The sequence below is a fragment of the Dendropsophus ebraccatus genome, chromosome 9 (assembly GCF_027789765.1).
Source record: "Dendropsophus ebraccatus isolate aDenEbr1 chromosome 9, aDenEbr1.pat, whole genome shotgun sequence".
Lineage (NCBI taxonomy): Eukaryota > Metazoa > Chordata > Amphibia > Anura > Hylidae > Dendropsophus > Dendropsophus ebraccatus.
The window spans coordinates 108,291,295-108,306,993 of record NC_091462.1 but is presented as its reverse complement, the minus strand read 5'-3'; the positions used below and the strand labels follow the sequence as shown (position 1 = coordinate 108,306,993).

General features: G+C 43.9%; 1 protein-coding gene across 1 annotated transcript; it reads right to left on the bottom strand.

Moving 5' to 3' along the window:
* Positions 1-10,479, bottom strand: LOC138801838 (NXPE family member 4-like). Its single transcript, XM_069984938.1, has 10 exons — positions 10,340-10,479; positions 9,818-9,968; positions 8,823-8,946; positions 7,552-7,873; positions 6,642-6,768; positions 4,272-4,364; positions 3,015-3,748; positions 2,042-2,103; positions 1,371-1,592; positions 1-545 (listed from the first exon to the last, which is right to left on the bottom strand). Exons 1-10 carry the CDS (start codon positions 10,477-10,479, stop codon positions 1-3), a joined length of 2,520 nt encoding a protein of 839 aa, XP_069841039.1.
* Between the last annotated feature and the right edge of the window lie 5,220 nt (positions 10,480-15,699).

Genomic DNA, 15,699 nt, shown 5'->3' with positions numbered 1-15,699 from the left:
TTAACAAGCAAAGCTGAAGGTCAGACTGAGTATTCCTGAAAATGCGGGATCGGGAGGATGCACAGATGCTGAACCCGATGCCACCGTCATGTCCCATGCATCCACAAAGCCAACATTTAGCCCCTGAAAAACCTCCCTGAGGACTAGATACTGGGTGTAGCCATGGAAGTCCCCTTGCCTTTCCACTGGGGCGTAGACCTCTCTGGTGTTTTCGGTCTTTATGATGACTTTGGTGTCGGGACTCCTGAGGAACAGTCGTTCTAAAGCTCGTCGGATGTTGATAGCTCGACGAATGAAAATTTTTAGAGGAAATTGCCTGAAGTGTTGTCCCATTGTGATAGCAAAAATGGTGTTTTTTCCCCCGGGGGTACGGTCAATCTGCTGACTGGTGTACAGGTCTCCCTTGAAGTAGTAGAATTCATCGTGTTCCAATGGGAATCCATGCCTCTTGTAGGAAACGTATATATCCTTGTCCATATTCAGTGCTTCCAGTGCTAAAGACCAACCAGCCCAGCCGCTGTAATGGTAGCGGAAATATTGCACGACTGATAAAGACAAAACATCACAGATCAGATGAAAATGTAATGTCATCACATGTCAAGTCAACCTATGTTTTATTAGGATATATTGTAGAACAGAGACCCACCACCAGTGGGAGGAAACCCCCGCCCCTCTATGACATGGCCCTATTGATTCTAATGAAGCCGAATCACAGAGGGGAGAGCAGAACATCACACTGGGGGTAAGCCGGCCCTCCTTCATAGCTTAAACCTGTGTCGGTGCTCAGTAACAGACTGGCGCCATGTGTGGGAACCAGGCCGCGGTTTTAAAAAAAAGACTGTGGCACCAGCTTCAACATGTCGGCACCATTCTATTCATGTGCAACACTTAAAGCGAATGTACCTAATGGTACATTTGCTTGAAAGACTAAATCAGGCGCCCAATTGGCACCCCAACAACACAGTTTTGTAATATAATTTTATTAAAGAAAATGTCTATTTTTTTACCTTTACACTGAGTGGCAGCAGTAAGGGTGGACACAGCTCCTCTGCTGCCGCCATTGGCTGTGTTGGGAACTGCAGGAGTGCTAAAACCCTGGTCCTGCCACCGTGTACATGCAATATCGAGGATCCCTGATGTTTATGTCTAATGCACATTAACATTAGAATCGACAATACATTGGGGGAAGCTGTCCGTGTCACTAGCGCTGCAGTAGCTCTGCTATACGGTGCTGTTCCTGCAGCGCTCCTGACACAGACAGCTTCCCCCATTGTAATGTCAATTCTAATGACAATATGCTATATATACACATTAAGGGAGGCTCCGTATCTGCATGCAGCAGTGTTAGTAACATGTAACTATAGCCTTACTCTTAATTCCCTCGGTGAAGTGCATCATGAACTGGCGCAACGTGGAGTCTCCGATCAGGAAGAGATCCTTCCCCTGCAGACAATTGGTATACATTTCGGGCGTTTTGTAAGCCGTCATACTACAGTAAACTGGATTCCAGGTGTTACCGTAGAAGTATCCGCTGGGGTAAGGAGAGCTCATTCCAGTCTGACACTTGGGCTTTGGGGGTAATGTCACCGATGCTGGAAAAGATCCAAGAAAAAAAGGGGGAGTTATAGTTTTTCAATAGCTGGAGAACCACACAAAACATGTACAAGATGTCACAGCAATATAACAAGAAACTCAGATAAGCTGAGGTGTGTCTGACTGCACAGTGCTGACAGATTGCCAAGCAGAACTGTGAATGCAGCTCTGGAGTATAGGGCATAATAGAGTATAAGATCAACAAAGCAAATACTCTTCTCATATACTGTATCTATATTAGACTAAAAAAGAGCTTGATTTATTTATTTATTTATATATTTTCAGAGAAAAAGAGGTCCTTTACAGACTAACCAGGGCTTGAAGTAGGAAGCAGGGCTTGGATAGAGTCCCCCATAAAAAATCCCTTTAAGTCTCCATGTGACCCTGACCTAACAGAAGAAATATTTTTCAGATTACAGGGGGAAAAAAAAACATTGCTTAAACTTACTGTTGCACTGGGTGACTGTGACAGACGGAAATGATTGTGGGATTTCGATAACGATATTTGAGCTTTAAAACAGAAATGGTACAAGTGGTGAGTCCATTGTATTTGCAACAAATTATGTCCATAAAGTATTAAAGGGGTATTCTGGTCAGGAAAAGTACACGTTTAATCATCCCCCTCCTGGAGACTAGCAGTTAGTTCCATACTTGTTATTATCTTTTCAGTTTACTTCCCCCAGTTCTGTGTCTGCTGCTTTCTGCTAAAAACACAGAAAACTGTGTGTGAGCTGTTCTCTCCCTCTCTGCTCTGAACCCGTTCTTCCCCCCACTCCTGTAAATATTGTCCATGGCTGGCTGTCTCTACACTCTGTTATGCTAGGAGGGTTAATCTAAAGTCAGGTTACATGTGACCTTACTGTGATTAACCCTCCTGGCATCACAGAGTGCAGAAACAGCCAGGGAGGGACAGTGTTTACATGAGCCATCTCGGAAGGGAGGGGGGAAGAAGGGGAGATGGAGTAAACAGCTCACACACAGTTTTCTGCAGCTCACACCTAGGGGGAGGAGACTGAAAGGATAATAACGTATGGTAATTGTTAGTCTCAAGGAGGTGATATGATTCAATATGTTTTTTACCAGACCACAATACTCCTTTACAGACCCGATTTTTAGGGGTGACTTTCTACAGAATTTTTTTTATTTTACAACCTTCACTGGAAGGGGGACGTACTCCGTGAAAGCTAAAATACATCACTTCTCTATGGTTTTATTCTTTTGTTCTTTAGATCCATTAAGATCAAAGTCTCCTTATATTCTGTTTATAATACAAGGTCAAAACGACCAAAGATTCTTCTGGAGGTTAGAGAGAGACTGCATGGACGTTATGGAACATGGTCCCCTAGCCACCACTATCATCTGGATAACATCTCGGGTAGACTTCCCTTTTAAAATTCTGAAATTAATAATGAAAATTATACCTTTGAAATATTTGCTTTTCCACCGGGTTAAGATATGTTGCAAAAAGATCATAGCCCCTCATTTCATCCAGACTCTCACAGGGAAAACCTTCAACTTTGTAGCATTCGAAGACCTCCTCGTATAGAGTGTCCTTGTACTCACAGATCTCCTTCCCATCAGCCTCAGGGAGCTTAAATCCACATGTAGCCGCCGCTGTTTTACCAGACTTTTCAAATTTCCCTTGGAAACCAATAACTCCTTGACTGGAATGTCTCGACCTCCAGACAGCGGCCACCCCTTCACTTGGGTAGAACAACAAAATGTTAATGTTGACTGCGCCGGCCCAGTACAACGGAAAGCGAACATGGTAGGAGCCATTCTTGAAATCCTCCACAACTCCTGAAACAGCAGCTCCAAGATTTGAAGAAATGAGTCGCGGTCTTAAGAAGTCTCCTCCATAGGACTTTTTGTTGCCCGCGTGATCATACATATCAACCTGGACAACAAGGTCTTCTCCAACACAGTACACCCCCCGTGGGTTGACAATAGAGGTCTTACTGTTCTTTCCATTTGAGGTTTGGCTTATGTGTGTATATGTAGGTTTGGGGATGAGCGCTTCTATTTTGTCGAATATTGCATCTACTTGTGCTTGAAGCTCAGTTTTCGGTGGAGAGGTCTTCAGTGGAGGAGTCGTCACAGGTTGTTCAGGGTTGGTGGGTAGAAGGCAGTTCTGAACAATATGTCTCAGAGATTCCTGAAATTTACAACATTCTTTACATACACAGGAATAAAAGTGGATTTTATTGATACTATGAAAAGATGAATGTGTCAAAAAGTTGTGGTTGAGCCCTTCCCCCCATCTGCACCAGTGGTGGCCAAAGTATTATCTACTATCATAAATGAGCCCTAGGTGAATTATTCCCCTCAAAATATTTTCTAACATCTTGAATGAGTTGTGGTTAAGCATTTACCTCCAGATACACCAATGGTGGCCAAAGTAATTTCTACTATCCAGAAATAGGTTGTAGGTAAGCTATGTACACCAGTGGTGGGCAAAGTACTGTAACTTCTATTATCATGTATGATGTTGTTGGTAAGCTCTCCCCACCACCATCACTATGTACACTAAAGGTGGGAAAAGTACTATCATTTTTACTATCCTGAATGAAGTTGTAGGTAAGCCTCCGCCCCACCACCCCCACTAACCCCACCACTTACACCAATGGTGGGCAAAGTACTGTAATTTCTACACACTTGAAAGAAGTGAAATTTCTCACCTGGAAATAAAGCTTGTGCAAGCTAAAGCTCAAGAATAAAATGGCAAAGATTAGTATTCCGATGAAGACTTTGCCCATGGTGGGTCGTTTTACCTGTTGGAGACAGACATGATCACTCATAAATACACAAGTTCTTGTATTATTTTCATTAGTCCACTGGACCATTCTGAATAATTAATCAAACAATTATGAATAATTCCAATCTATCCCAGTGTTGGCGCATAGTGTCCATTGTAGCTAAATGAATGAATGACAACAGGTGTCCACATTGGCCAAGGAACATCTAGAATCTGAAAATCCTAAATTTTTCCTGCACTATTTTTCATACATAAAGTCTAATGTTATAGGAATATAATGAATGAAGAAATAATTATTAAAAATAGATTATTAAAAATTCATTATTAAATTTCTGAGACCTGTTATGTCTGCCGGCCACAGCCACCACCTCTGTGGTGTTTCCTATAGCCAGAATGAATCAATAAAAATTTAGGAATGTATTGAATAATCTTTAAAAAAGATTATTTAATGGACAATAAAACAACCAATTATTAGAAAATAAGTTTTCTGGTTTCATCTGAGAAGACATCTGGATTCTGATGAGTTGGTACAGATGACCTGTACTATTTATTTAATGATTGAATGAAAATTAAATAATGAATGAAAGTAGAATTATTACAAGAACAAATAGATGAATGAATTAATACATAAATACATTTATTTATTAATTCATGAATGCAATGACAAAAAAAACTATAAACACATGGATAAAGTAGAATGGATGACCAAATGATATATGATGAATAATTAAGGGGAAAAATATATCTATAACCAAATAAAAGAAATGAATGTATAAACAGATAAATGAGAATGAAAGAAATGAATTAATGTATAGATTGATAATTAGAACAAGTGATTGAACTTACAATGTAAGAACTAATGACTAAATGAAATTAAAGCACAGATATATATACACATAAGATATGAGATTTACTGGATATATGAGAAAATGAATGAATGAATGAATTAACAAATTCAGTGGTTGAACCTCCTCCCTTGATTGCACTTCTCTGCTTTGGTCAAACGTGTCTTTTTTTCCAATTATTACTTTTCACCTATACAACTTTATAAATGAATGGATGGATAAAAATTAATGAATTAATGCAATAACAAATTATTGATTGGTTAATTCAATGAATGTATACATGGATGAATGAAATGAATGAAGGTGTAGATGCATAAATAACAATAAATGAATATATAATCTATAAATACATTTATAAATGAGAATGAATAAAGAAAGGATGGGTGAGTGAGTGAGTGAATGAATAAATGAATGAATGTATAGATGGATAAATTATATGGGTCCTGTTACATGGGAGCACTGGAACAAAACAATTGGGAAGTATGTATAGAAGTGGGGATGGTGCTGATATTGGGGTCTTTAATATGCTGGGGGCCCGATAATGGGGTATGTAATATGCTGAGGACTGGATAATAGGGTCTATAACATACTGTGGGCCTGATACTGGGGTCTATAATATGCTGGGGGTATGATACTGGGGTATGTAATATGCTGGGGGCCTGATACTGGGCTCTATAATATGCTGGGGGTCTGATACTGGGGGGTCTGATACTGGGGTATGTAATATACTGAGGTCTGATACTGGGCTCTATAGTATGCTGGGGGCCTCATACTGGGCTCTATAATATGCTGGGGGCCTGATATTGGGGTGTGTAATATACTGAGGTCTGATACTGGGCTCTATAGTATGCTGGGGGCCTTACTGGGCTCTATAATATGCTGGGGGCCTGATACTGGGGTCTGTAATATGCTGGGGGTCTGATACTGGGCTCTATAATATGCTGGGGGCCTGATATTGGGGTGTGTAATATGCTGGGCATCTGATACTGGGGTGTGTAACATACCGGGGGTCTAATACTGGGGTCTATAATATGCTGGGGGCCTGATACTAGCGTAATATGCTCCCTCTGTATTGTCCTAAATGTAAGGTCCATAAAATGAGGTTAATATAGGGAGAATTTGGTAACTAAAACCCACAATATGCCACACCCCCACAAAATACACCGACCAGAAACCACACCCCATAGCTTTTAAAAAGCAAAGTGCAACCAAACAGAACAATCACTGAGCTCAGCGGGATCCGTAAAAAAAAATCCAATGGAGTACTTATTAAAGAGTCTCCACCGATTGCCCCCTATAAAATTTCAATATGCAAAGAAGGGGTCTGTGGAGCCTCAGAACACAGGAATAGCCAGATATCCCTCCAGAGAAGCAAACCTGTTGCCAAGGGGTGCCTCCCAGTGGGGAGTTCACCAAACCACCCTGATATGTAGCCCCTTAAGTCCCACCCGGTTGCGAGTATTGGGACATAAACCTGGAAATACCAAGGTGGCCCCTTTTAAGTCAAAGTCTAACTCGGTTGCGAGTATTGCAACATAAGACGAGGGACCCTCTCTTTGCAAAAACAAAGTGCTCCTGGAAAAAATTTCAAATGTTAAGAGCTATGGTACCTACACTGTTTATATACTCACATATACAGTCTACTGTGATGTTACACACACTCAATGCTACATACACTCACGGAAGGCGGCACATATATATTATACCTGTTCCTAAGTGCTTTGTCTCCCAGGGCTGCAGAGAAGAGAGCTCGCTTAGAGGATGATATCACGATCCCTAGAATTTGTCACCACCCACTCTGTGGACTCCACCCTAAGACCACTTACATACCTTAGAGTGGGTGACATGGAGAATGTTGACCAACTGGTTACATTGGCTTCTTCCTGTACTCATGGCCTTTGAAATTCTAATGTTCCAATGGCCTTGGGGCACAACAAACGTTCAGCGGATGACTATCACTGTCTACCATCAGTATATACTATATACATATGCAGTGTCCCTGAGTTGTTAGGTGGGAACAGCAGGTGGGTTTCTGGTGTTTCTACTCGGGCACTTGTCATCGTGGCCAGGAGAGGCGATACCCACCTCGGACACACTGGCATTGGGCCTTGTAAAGTCCAGCACTTATACAGAAGATAGCGTTACTTGAGAAGTTCAGTTACAAGTGAATATATTTACATGGTGTTGGTAGTGGGTGAGGTAGTATCTGAAAGTAGTAGTAAGGAGTAGAAGAAATGTTGCTTGACTTAGGATAGGTTTAGGGACTGTCTTGGGGACCCTGCCTAGTGAGTACAGTACTCTGCCGGGATGGTGGTGTAGGAGAACTTAGTGTGAAGGAGAAGAAGACCTTGTACTCACGGTTTAGATAAGAAGACCGCCTTTTGCCAAACAAGTCCAGCGAGTGTCAGGTTTGGTAGCCGGAGTCTCAGGTTTGAATTGCTGGCCGACGCTAACCTCTCAAGGTTCCCCGAGAAGGTCAAGCAGGTATGAGTGTAATATGACGTCAGCTCAGGCTCTTTGTTCCACTGCGGATCATTCTCTGTCTCTGTAGATTCTCCTGATGGATTAGAAGGATCCCAGAAGTAGGCGAGGATGAACCCAGGAGACAGTTTCCCCACCTTTGGGCTTAGCAGTACATCTTGGCTTTTCTCTCTCAGACTTCTGTCTTTCACCAACTCCACTACAGAAGACAATGACCCTCCCACCAGGAACTAACTCTCTTATATAGGGGTAGCCGGTCTAACCACCTATTGGTGGAGAACATACTACAAAGAGGAGAGGGAAGAAGAGTGATAGGTTGTGAGTGTGTGTGGTACCTGCACCAGTGATTGGACAACAGTAACCATAGAGCAAACAGCAATTAACCCTTTAAATCCTTCAGCTGTGCACAACAGACAGCAGAGAGTAAGACACAAGGTGGTGACAGAGCCGGGATAAGGTTGGTTGAGGCCCTGTGTGACAATTTGGTTGGGGACTTAATACGAACCCCTCCTAGCTCCTGACTGTATATGTGGTGCGCTATGGTCAACCGCTCACTTGCCAGATGGTTTTGTGTGACGCCACTACTGTGGTGGTTAGTCGGAGTATAGCTCAGCCGGATGGTAGGTTGTCATGACGCCAGTGTCGTTTGGGCACTCAGGCACACCTGCTTTTATTTTAGGGTGGCTGGATATACCCTTTCCCCTGTGGTCGGTGACCTGCCGGGCTGTGAGGGGTCCCTTGGGCGCATATTACCCACCCGGACTATTGGTACCGCCACCCACAGAAAGGGGGTGTAGGTGCTGGAGCAATAACCACTGAGTCCTGTTACCACAAATAAACTCTTCTTTACTGTAGGAACACTTAATACACCAGCCAGCTGACAATAGACTTTTTACTTGACTGAACAAAATCTGTGCTGAGAGCTTCAGAGGCAGACTAATAGTGCTGACTTGGTTGCGTGCTGATAAGTAGAGTAGGTCCCAACCCAGTTTAGAAGTGTGCTCTGCCAGAACTTTAGAAGAAGTAGAATACTTGAGAGTAGAAGAATACTTGTGCCCGTATTTCGACCTCTGTCGTGATACCACCGATTGCCCTGCAGTGTCGGATGACCCGTCCTAACAAGGTGACACAAGCCCAGCCCTTGTTACCTAAGTTGAGCAAGGTGGCCAAAATTACCTGGTTACACCTGCGCTGCAAGATAGAGTACGTAGGCTTGTAGCAACCTTGCTCTATCCGGATCAGTTCCTCTAGCTTTAGGATACTGTCATGCAACTTTAGAGATGTTCAAAGGCGTGGGTTGGGATGATCCCTGACTTGTCCTCTCTTAAGTAGTTCAGCATTGCATGGTTGAAATAAGTGTAGCTTTTAAGAAGTTCTCTGTGTCTCCCATGTGTGTTCGTCTACTACCACACTCCAGACTAGTCTACACTGGACTTGTTCTCTTGTCCCTGACAGGAGACCTGGCCGAGCCAGGGCCCAGCTGAACTACAGCAGGGACCGTCTTGTCTTGCATCCTCTCTCTACCAAGATTTCTGTAAAACTCACTAGGTGTGGGTGTGTACTTCCTCTCCCTATGTGACAACCTCCTACAAGGTATGTAATAACTCCTGTGAGTGGTGGAGAAGAAAGTGCAGAAAAAGAAGAGGATAGAGATAGGTGGAGAAAAGAAAGAGCTCACATTGGTGCACAGATCACAGATAAACAATAACCCTTTGCTTACTACAGCTGTGCAAAATACAAGTACATAGATATATAATAGCGACATCTAGTGGCATAACTTAGGCATAACTTCATTACCACTTTAATTGGAGAACAGGCTTTTGCGAGGGATGTACAGACTAACAACACCCGTGGTGGTGTGGTGCACGCCCATGTGTGCGGTCAACCAGTCACTTGCCAGATGGTGATGTGTGACGCCACCCCTGTGGTGGTTGGTCAAAGTATAGCTCAGCCAGATGTTTTACTGTTGTGACTCCAGTGCCAGTTGGGCACACAGGTATAGAGGCGCACCTGCTTTTAGTTTACAGTGGCGAGCTATACCTTTTTCTCTGTGGTCAGTGACCTGCCGGGTTAGGAGGGGGTGCCTTGTGGTAATGAAGTATATAAGTCTATCAAAGTGGTCCGGAGTGGAGTTATGACTCACCCGGACTATCGGTACCGCCACCCACAGAAAAGGCAGATGACTCAAGGATGGGGTATCTACTGTGTAGATGCTTGAGCAATAACTGAGTCCTGTTATAAATAAAATCTTCTTTACTTTATTGTGAGAATACTTTGTACAGTAGTTGACCAGACTGTAGACACAACTGAACAGAATCTGTAATGAGAGCCGTAGAATAGAAGAAGTGATCTGACTTGGTTGTGCATGGAGAAGTAGAGTGAGCTGAGAACACTAGAGAGGAGTTCGTGCTTTACACTTTACAGATGCTGTAGGAAGTCACATGAGTCTGAGGTGTGGTAGTGGATGCACGCACATGGGACCAGAGAGCACTTCTTTCTTCAAAGCAGCACTTCCATACACTATGCAGTGCTGAACGCACACTTAGAGAGGACAAGTCAGGGATCATCCAAGCCCACGCCGAGAACACATCTAAAAGTGCAGGACAGTATCCTGAAGAAAGAAGAACTGATCCGCATAGAGCAAAGTTGCTAGAAGCCTACGTACTCTATCTCACAGCGCGGGTGTAACCATAAAATTCTGACCACTCTGCTCATTCCAGGTAACAAGTAGAGTTGCGCGGACTGTTGGACTTTTGGTCCGACAGCATCTGCGCTCGTTCCTGATGCCTGTGATCCCGGGTGCATAGTTGCGCTCCCGGGAATATGCGGCCAGGGTATTCCAGGGAATTCCAGATTGATTCCCAGGAATATCCTGGCCGCATATTACCGGGATCGCAACTAAGCACCCGAGATCACAGGCATCACGATCGAGCAAACTGCTTTCGGACCAAAAGTCCGAACAGTTCACTCATCTCTACTAACAAGGTCTGGGGCTTGTGTCACCCTCTAGGATGGGTCGCCTGACACTGGTGGGTAATAGGTGGTGCAAAGACCACAGAGTCAAAACACGGGCATAAGTATTCTCTCTACTCTCAAGTATTCTACTTATTCTACTTCTCAAGTTCCGGCAGAGCACAGTACTAATTTGAACTTCTTCTACCTCTCAGCGCGCAACTCAGTCAGCACGGCTGTAGTCCTTCTTAGCTCTCAGCACAGATCCAGGCACTATGGTCTAAAGTAACTTATCAAGCTGAAACTCACCGTGTATCACTGTATCAAGTATTCTGGCAGTAAAGAAGAGTTTATTTTAACTGGACTCTGTGATCCTTATACAAGCACCTACACAGCCATTGCATCTTCCTTGGGTCATCTCCCCTTTTTGTGGGTGGCGGTACCAATAGTCCGGGTGGGTCACTCCACTCTGGACCACCGTGATAACAACCCAAGGGACCCCCAAACAGCCCGGCAGGTTACTGACCACAGGAAAAAGGATATAGCCAAACTCACTAAAATAAAAGCAGGTGTGCCATCATACCTGCGTGCCCAACCGGCACTGGCGTCACAACAGCATAACACCTGGCTGAGCCATATCTCGACCACGCACTACACTAGTGGAGTCACGCAGTACCATCCGGCAAGTGACCGGGTGCGCCTCCCAGCGGGGCAAAACCACACATGAAAGTCCTTCCAAGAAGTATTCCCTAATCTAGGAGAAGATACCCAAGTCCACGTGGTCCTTCGTGACTCAACACTTCTACCCAGTTCTTAACTCCTTAACCTCATAAGGACCCATGCTGTACCGATACGGCATGGATCCCTGTCACTTAAGGACCCATACCGTACCGGTACGCAGGCCCTTTAAGAGCGCGCCCCGGACGGCCGGGTCTCGATCGGGGGAGATAACCTGCTATTATACATAGCAGGCCATCTCTCCCTGTCGGCACAGGGGGTGGTTAACCAAGGCTCCCCCCCCCCCCCCCCCCCGTGCCGATGATCGATGCTATTGGCTGATCAGTTCAGATCAGTCAATAACAGTAATCTTCAGCAATGGTGGTTGGTGATGTCCGAGACATCACCAACCGCCATTACTGTTGCTAGTAATAGTGGCCACTGTGCCACGGTCCCGATGGCCATGATCAGCTGGCCGGGTGCGAGCTGCGGAATACACAACGAGTTATCCATCGCCATTCCGCAGTGTGCACGTACCGAATCCAGCCCCCAGAATGCCCATCCTATTCTCGAAGTTAATGGGGTGATCGTTAGGGAACTGATCTTCCCACTGCTGGATAAAGATCACCACCTTTACAGGGATAACTTTTATACCAGCACCCCCTCTTCCGGTCCCTCGAATCAGAAGCAAAAATCATCAGCAGTAATAGAGCCCTAATATTTAGCAGCCATGGAGCGGACCCAGCACTTCTGGATATGAAGGATCGCACCAGGGAAACATTTTCCAGGTGACGTCCCGCACACTGGAAAACAGGAGACCCCAGAAGAAGTGCAGAGTGTGGCGTAACAGGGGGATCAGGAAGGACACCATTTTCCAGTGTGACACCTGTCCTGATCCCCCCGGCCTCTGCATGCAGGAAAATGTTTCCCTGGTACGATCCTTCATATCCAGAAGCGCTGGGTCCGCTCCATGGCTGCTAAATATTAGGGCTCTATTACTGCTGATGATTTTTGCTTCTGCTTCTGATTCGAGGGACCGGAAGAGGGGGTGCTGGTATAAAAGTTATCCCTGTACAGGTGGTGATCTTTATCCAGCAGTGGGAGTTCTACATTTTCTAAATTCTGTCCCTTATTCCTATTTCAGGGGTCACGTTGATCCAGGGATTATTCTGGATTATTTTGGAGTCTGGAAGGAATTTTTTCCTTGTGATGAGGCTACTGTCGTCTGCCTCACGAGGGTTTTTTGCCTTCCTCTGGATCAACACAGGTTGAATTTGATGGACTCCTGTCATTTCCAACCGTATAAACTAATAATTAGCCTAATACCCCCAAATAAATTAAAAATTGTCCCTTTTCCCCAACTAAATAGGCATGGCCCCTATTCCCATTAGAGGCTTGCCATGATGAAATAACAAAGCCCCTGTGCTGCTAAGACAGTGAACCCCCCCCCCCACAAGTGACACCATTCTGGAAACTACACCCCATAAGGAATCTAACAAGGGGGGCAGCGGAGATATGGACCCCTTGGTGATGCGCACATTTGTGCCATGAAAAGTAAAAAAAATTGAATTTTTTATTTTCACACCACATGTTCTACATATGTGCCTACCACCAGTGGGGTCCATATGCTCACTACACCCCTTGTTAGATTCCTTATGGGGTGTAGTTTTCAGAATGGGGTCACTTGTGGGAAGTTTTCTCTGTACTGGCAGCACAGGAGCTTTGTAAATGTGACATGGCCTCCATCCTCCATTTCAGCCTCTAAATGGCACTCTGTCCCTTTGGTGGCTTAGCTTACCCTGTGCCCACATGTGGGGTGTTTTCGTACTCAGGGGTAATTACCCTACACGTTTTACATTTATATTCTCTTTTAACCCCTTGTGAAAATGAAAAAAATCAAGGCTAGACCAACATTTAGTGTAAAAAATTTTTTATTTTTACACTAAATCATTGATCTAGTCTTGATTTTTTTTTCATTTTCACAAAGGAGTTAAAAGATAAAAACAAAACACAAAATGTGTAGAGCAATTTACCCCGAGTACAGAAATACCCCACATGTGGACATAAAGCGACATGCGGGTGCAGGGTAAGCCTCCAAAGGGAAGGAGCGCCATTTGGCTTTTGGAGGCTGGATTTGGCTGGAATAGATTTTCATGTTATATTTAAAAGGCCTCTGTGTTGCCAAGACAGTTGAAACCCCACACAAGTGACCCCATTATGGAAACTACACCCCTCAGGGAATGTAACGAGGGGTGTAGTGAGCATATGGACCCCACTGGTGACAAATGTGGAACAATTTGCAGTGAAAATTAAATATAATTTTTTTTTACACTATAATGTTGGTTTAGCCTTGAATTTTTCATTTTCACAAGTGGTTAAAATAAAAAAAAAACACAAAATGTGTAGAGCAATTTTCTCAGAGTCCGTAAATACCCCACATGTGGATGTAAAGCGCCATATGGGCGCAGAGCAAGCCTCCTAAGGGAAGGAGCGCCATTTGGATTTTGAAGGCTGGATTTGGCCAGAATGGATGATGAACACCATGTCGCATTTACAGAGCCCTCGTGCTGCCAAAACACTGGAAACCCCCCACAAGTGACCCCATTCTGGAAACTACACCCCTCAAGGAATCTAACAAGGGGTGCAGTGAGGATATGGACCCCTTGATGACGGGCACATTTGTGCAGTGAAAGTAAAAAAATTAAAATTTCCACTTTCAAGTTACATTGTTCCACATTTGTGCCCGTCACCAGTGGGGTCCATATCCTCACTGCACCCCTTGTTAGATTCCTTGAGTGGTGTAGTTTCCAGAATGGGGTCACTTGTGGGGGGTTTCCATTGTCTTGGCTGTATGGCGGCTTTGTAAATGCGACATGGCCCTTGAAAACCATTCCAATGAAATCCAGCTTCCAAAAGCCAATTGGCGCTCCTTCCCTTTGGAGGCTCGTCCTGCGCCCGCTTGGCACTTTATGGCCACATGTGGGGTAATTCCGTACTCGGGAGAAACTGTGCTACACGTTTTGTGTTTTTTTTCTTTTATCCCCTTGTAAAAATGAAAAATTGAAGGCTAGAACAACGTCTTAATGAAAAATGTTTTTCATTTTTCACGCACATTGTTCTGAAAATCTGTGAAGCACCTGTGGGGTCCAAATGCTCACCGCACCCCTTGTTACATTCCTTGAGGGGTGTAGTTTTCTAAATGGTGTTCCTTTAGGGGTGTTTTTATGTTTTGGCACCCCAGAGCCTCTGCCAACCTGAAGTGGTACAGTCAGAAATGCCCAAATATAATGGAGGCGTTGAAATTCATTAGGCGCTCCCTTATATCTGAGGTTTGTGGTTGTGTCAAATAGCGCAATAGGGCCACATATGGGGTATTTCTATAAACTGCAGAAACGGGGCAATAAATATTGGGGTGCATTTCTCTGGTATTATAATTATGAAAGATATTGGATTACAATAAAATTTCTGCACAGAACATTTTCAATTTTCTTACACACTTAGCTTTTATTTCTGTGACTCCCCTAAAGGGTTAAAACACTTTCTGGATGTGCTTTTGCACAGTTTGGGGGGTGCAGTTTCTGAAATGGGGTGCTTTGTGGGGCTTCATAACATACAGTCCCCTCAAATACACTTCAAACGTGAACTGGTCCCTTAAAAAATCTGATTTTGAAATTCTTGTGAAAATTTGGAAAAATGCTGCTAAACTTTCTATTGTCTTAAAAAAATTGAAGGCAAGTTTAATAAATGCCGCCAACATAAAGTAGACATATTTTTAATGCAATTTAACATCTAATTTATGTGGCATAACCATTTACTTACTAGCACAAAATTTCAAAGTTAGAAAAATGCAATTTTCCACGTTATTTTGGCGTTTTTCATAAAGACAGGCTGTAAGTATCGACTCCAATTTACCAGAAATATAAAGTACAATATGTCAAGAGAAAACAATCTCAGAATCAGCCGGATAGGTAAAAGCATCCCGAAGTTATTAATGGATAAAGTGACACAGGTCATATTCCTGAAATTTGGTCCGTACCTTAAGGCCATTTTGGGCTCCGTCCTTAACAGGTTAATGACCAAGCCAATTTTTATTTTTGCATTTTAATATTCCTCCGTGTCAAACGGTGTCTCTATGGGAGGGCTTGCGCGCCTCCGCTTCGTCCACTCTCAGAATTGACATCTTTGATCGGTCAAATCTTTGAGCGGAGGTGCACGAGCCCTACCATAGACACAAGGTACAAGACTCTGAACACATCCTAAGGGCCATGTGGGGGCTTGTTTTTTCCAGGAACAGGTGTACTTTCTAATGGCGCCTTTCAATCTACCATAAAATAAGTGATGTAACAGGGTGAATTT

Bases quoted from the DNA above. Each gene is read 5' to 3' on its own strand.
- LOC138801838 (XM_069984938.1), bottom strand. From the start codon at position 10,479: ATGCACCCGGGATCACAGGCATCAGGAACGAGCGCAGATGCTGTCGGA. The intron at 8,947-9,817 runs GTGAGTCATAAC...ACATCTCTAAAG, and splicing joins TGGCGGTACCGATAGTCCGG to TTGCATGACAGTATCCTAAA. The intron at 546-1,370 runs GTAAGGCTATAG...TGTCTTTATCAG, and splicing joins CTTCACCGAGGGAATTAAGA to TCGTGCAATATTTCCGCTAC.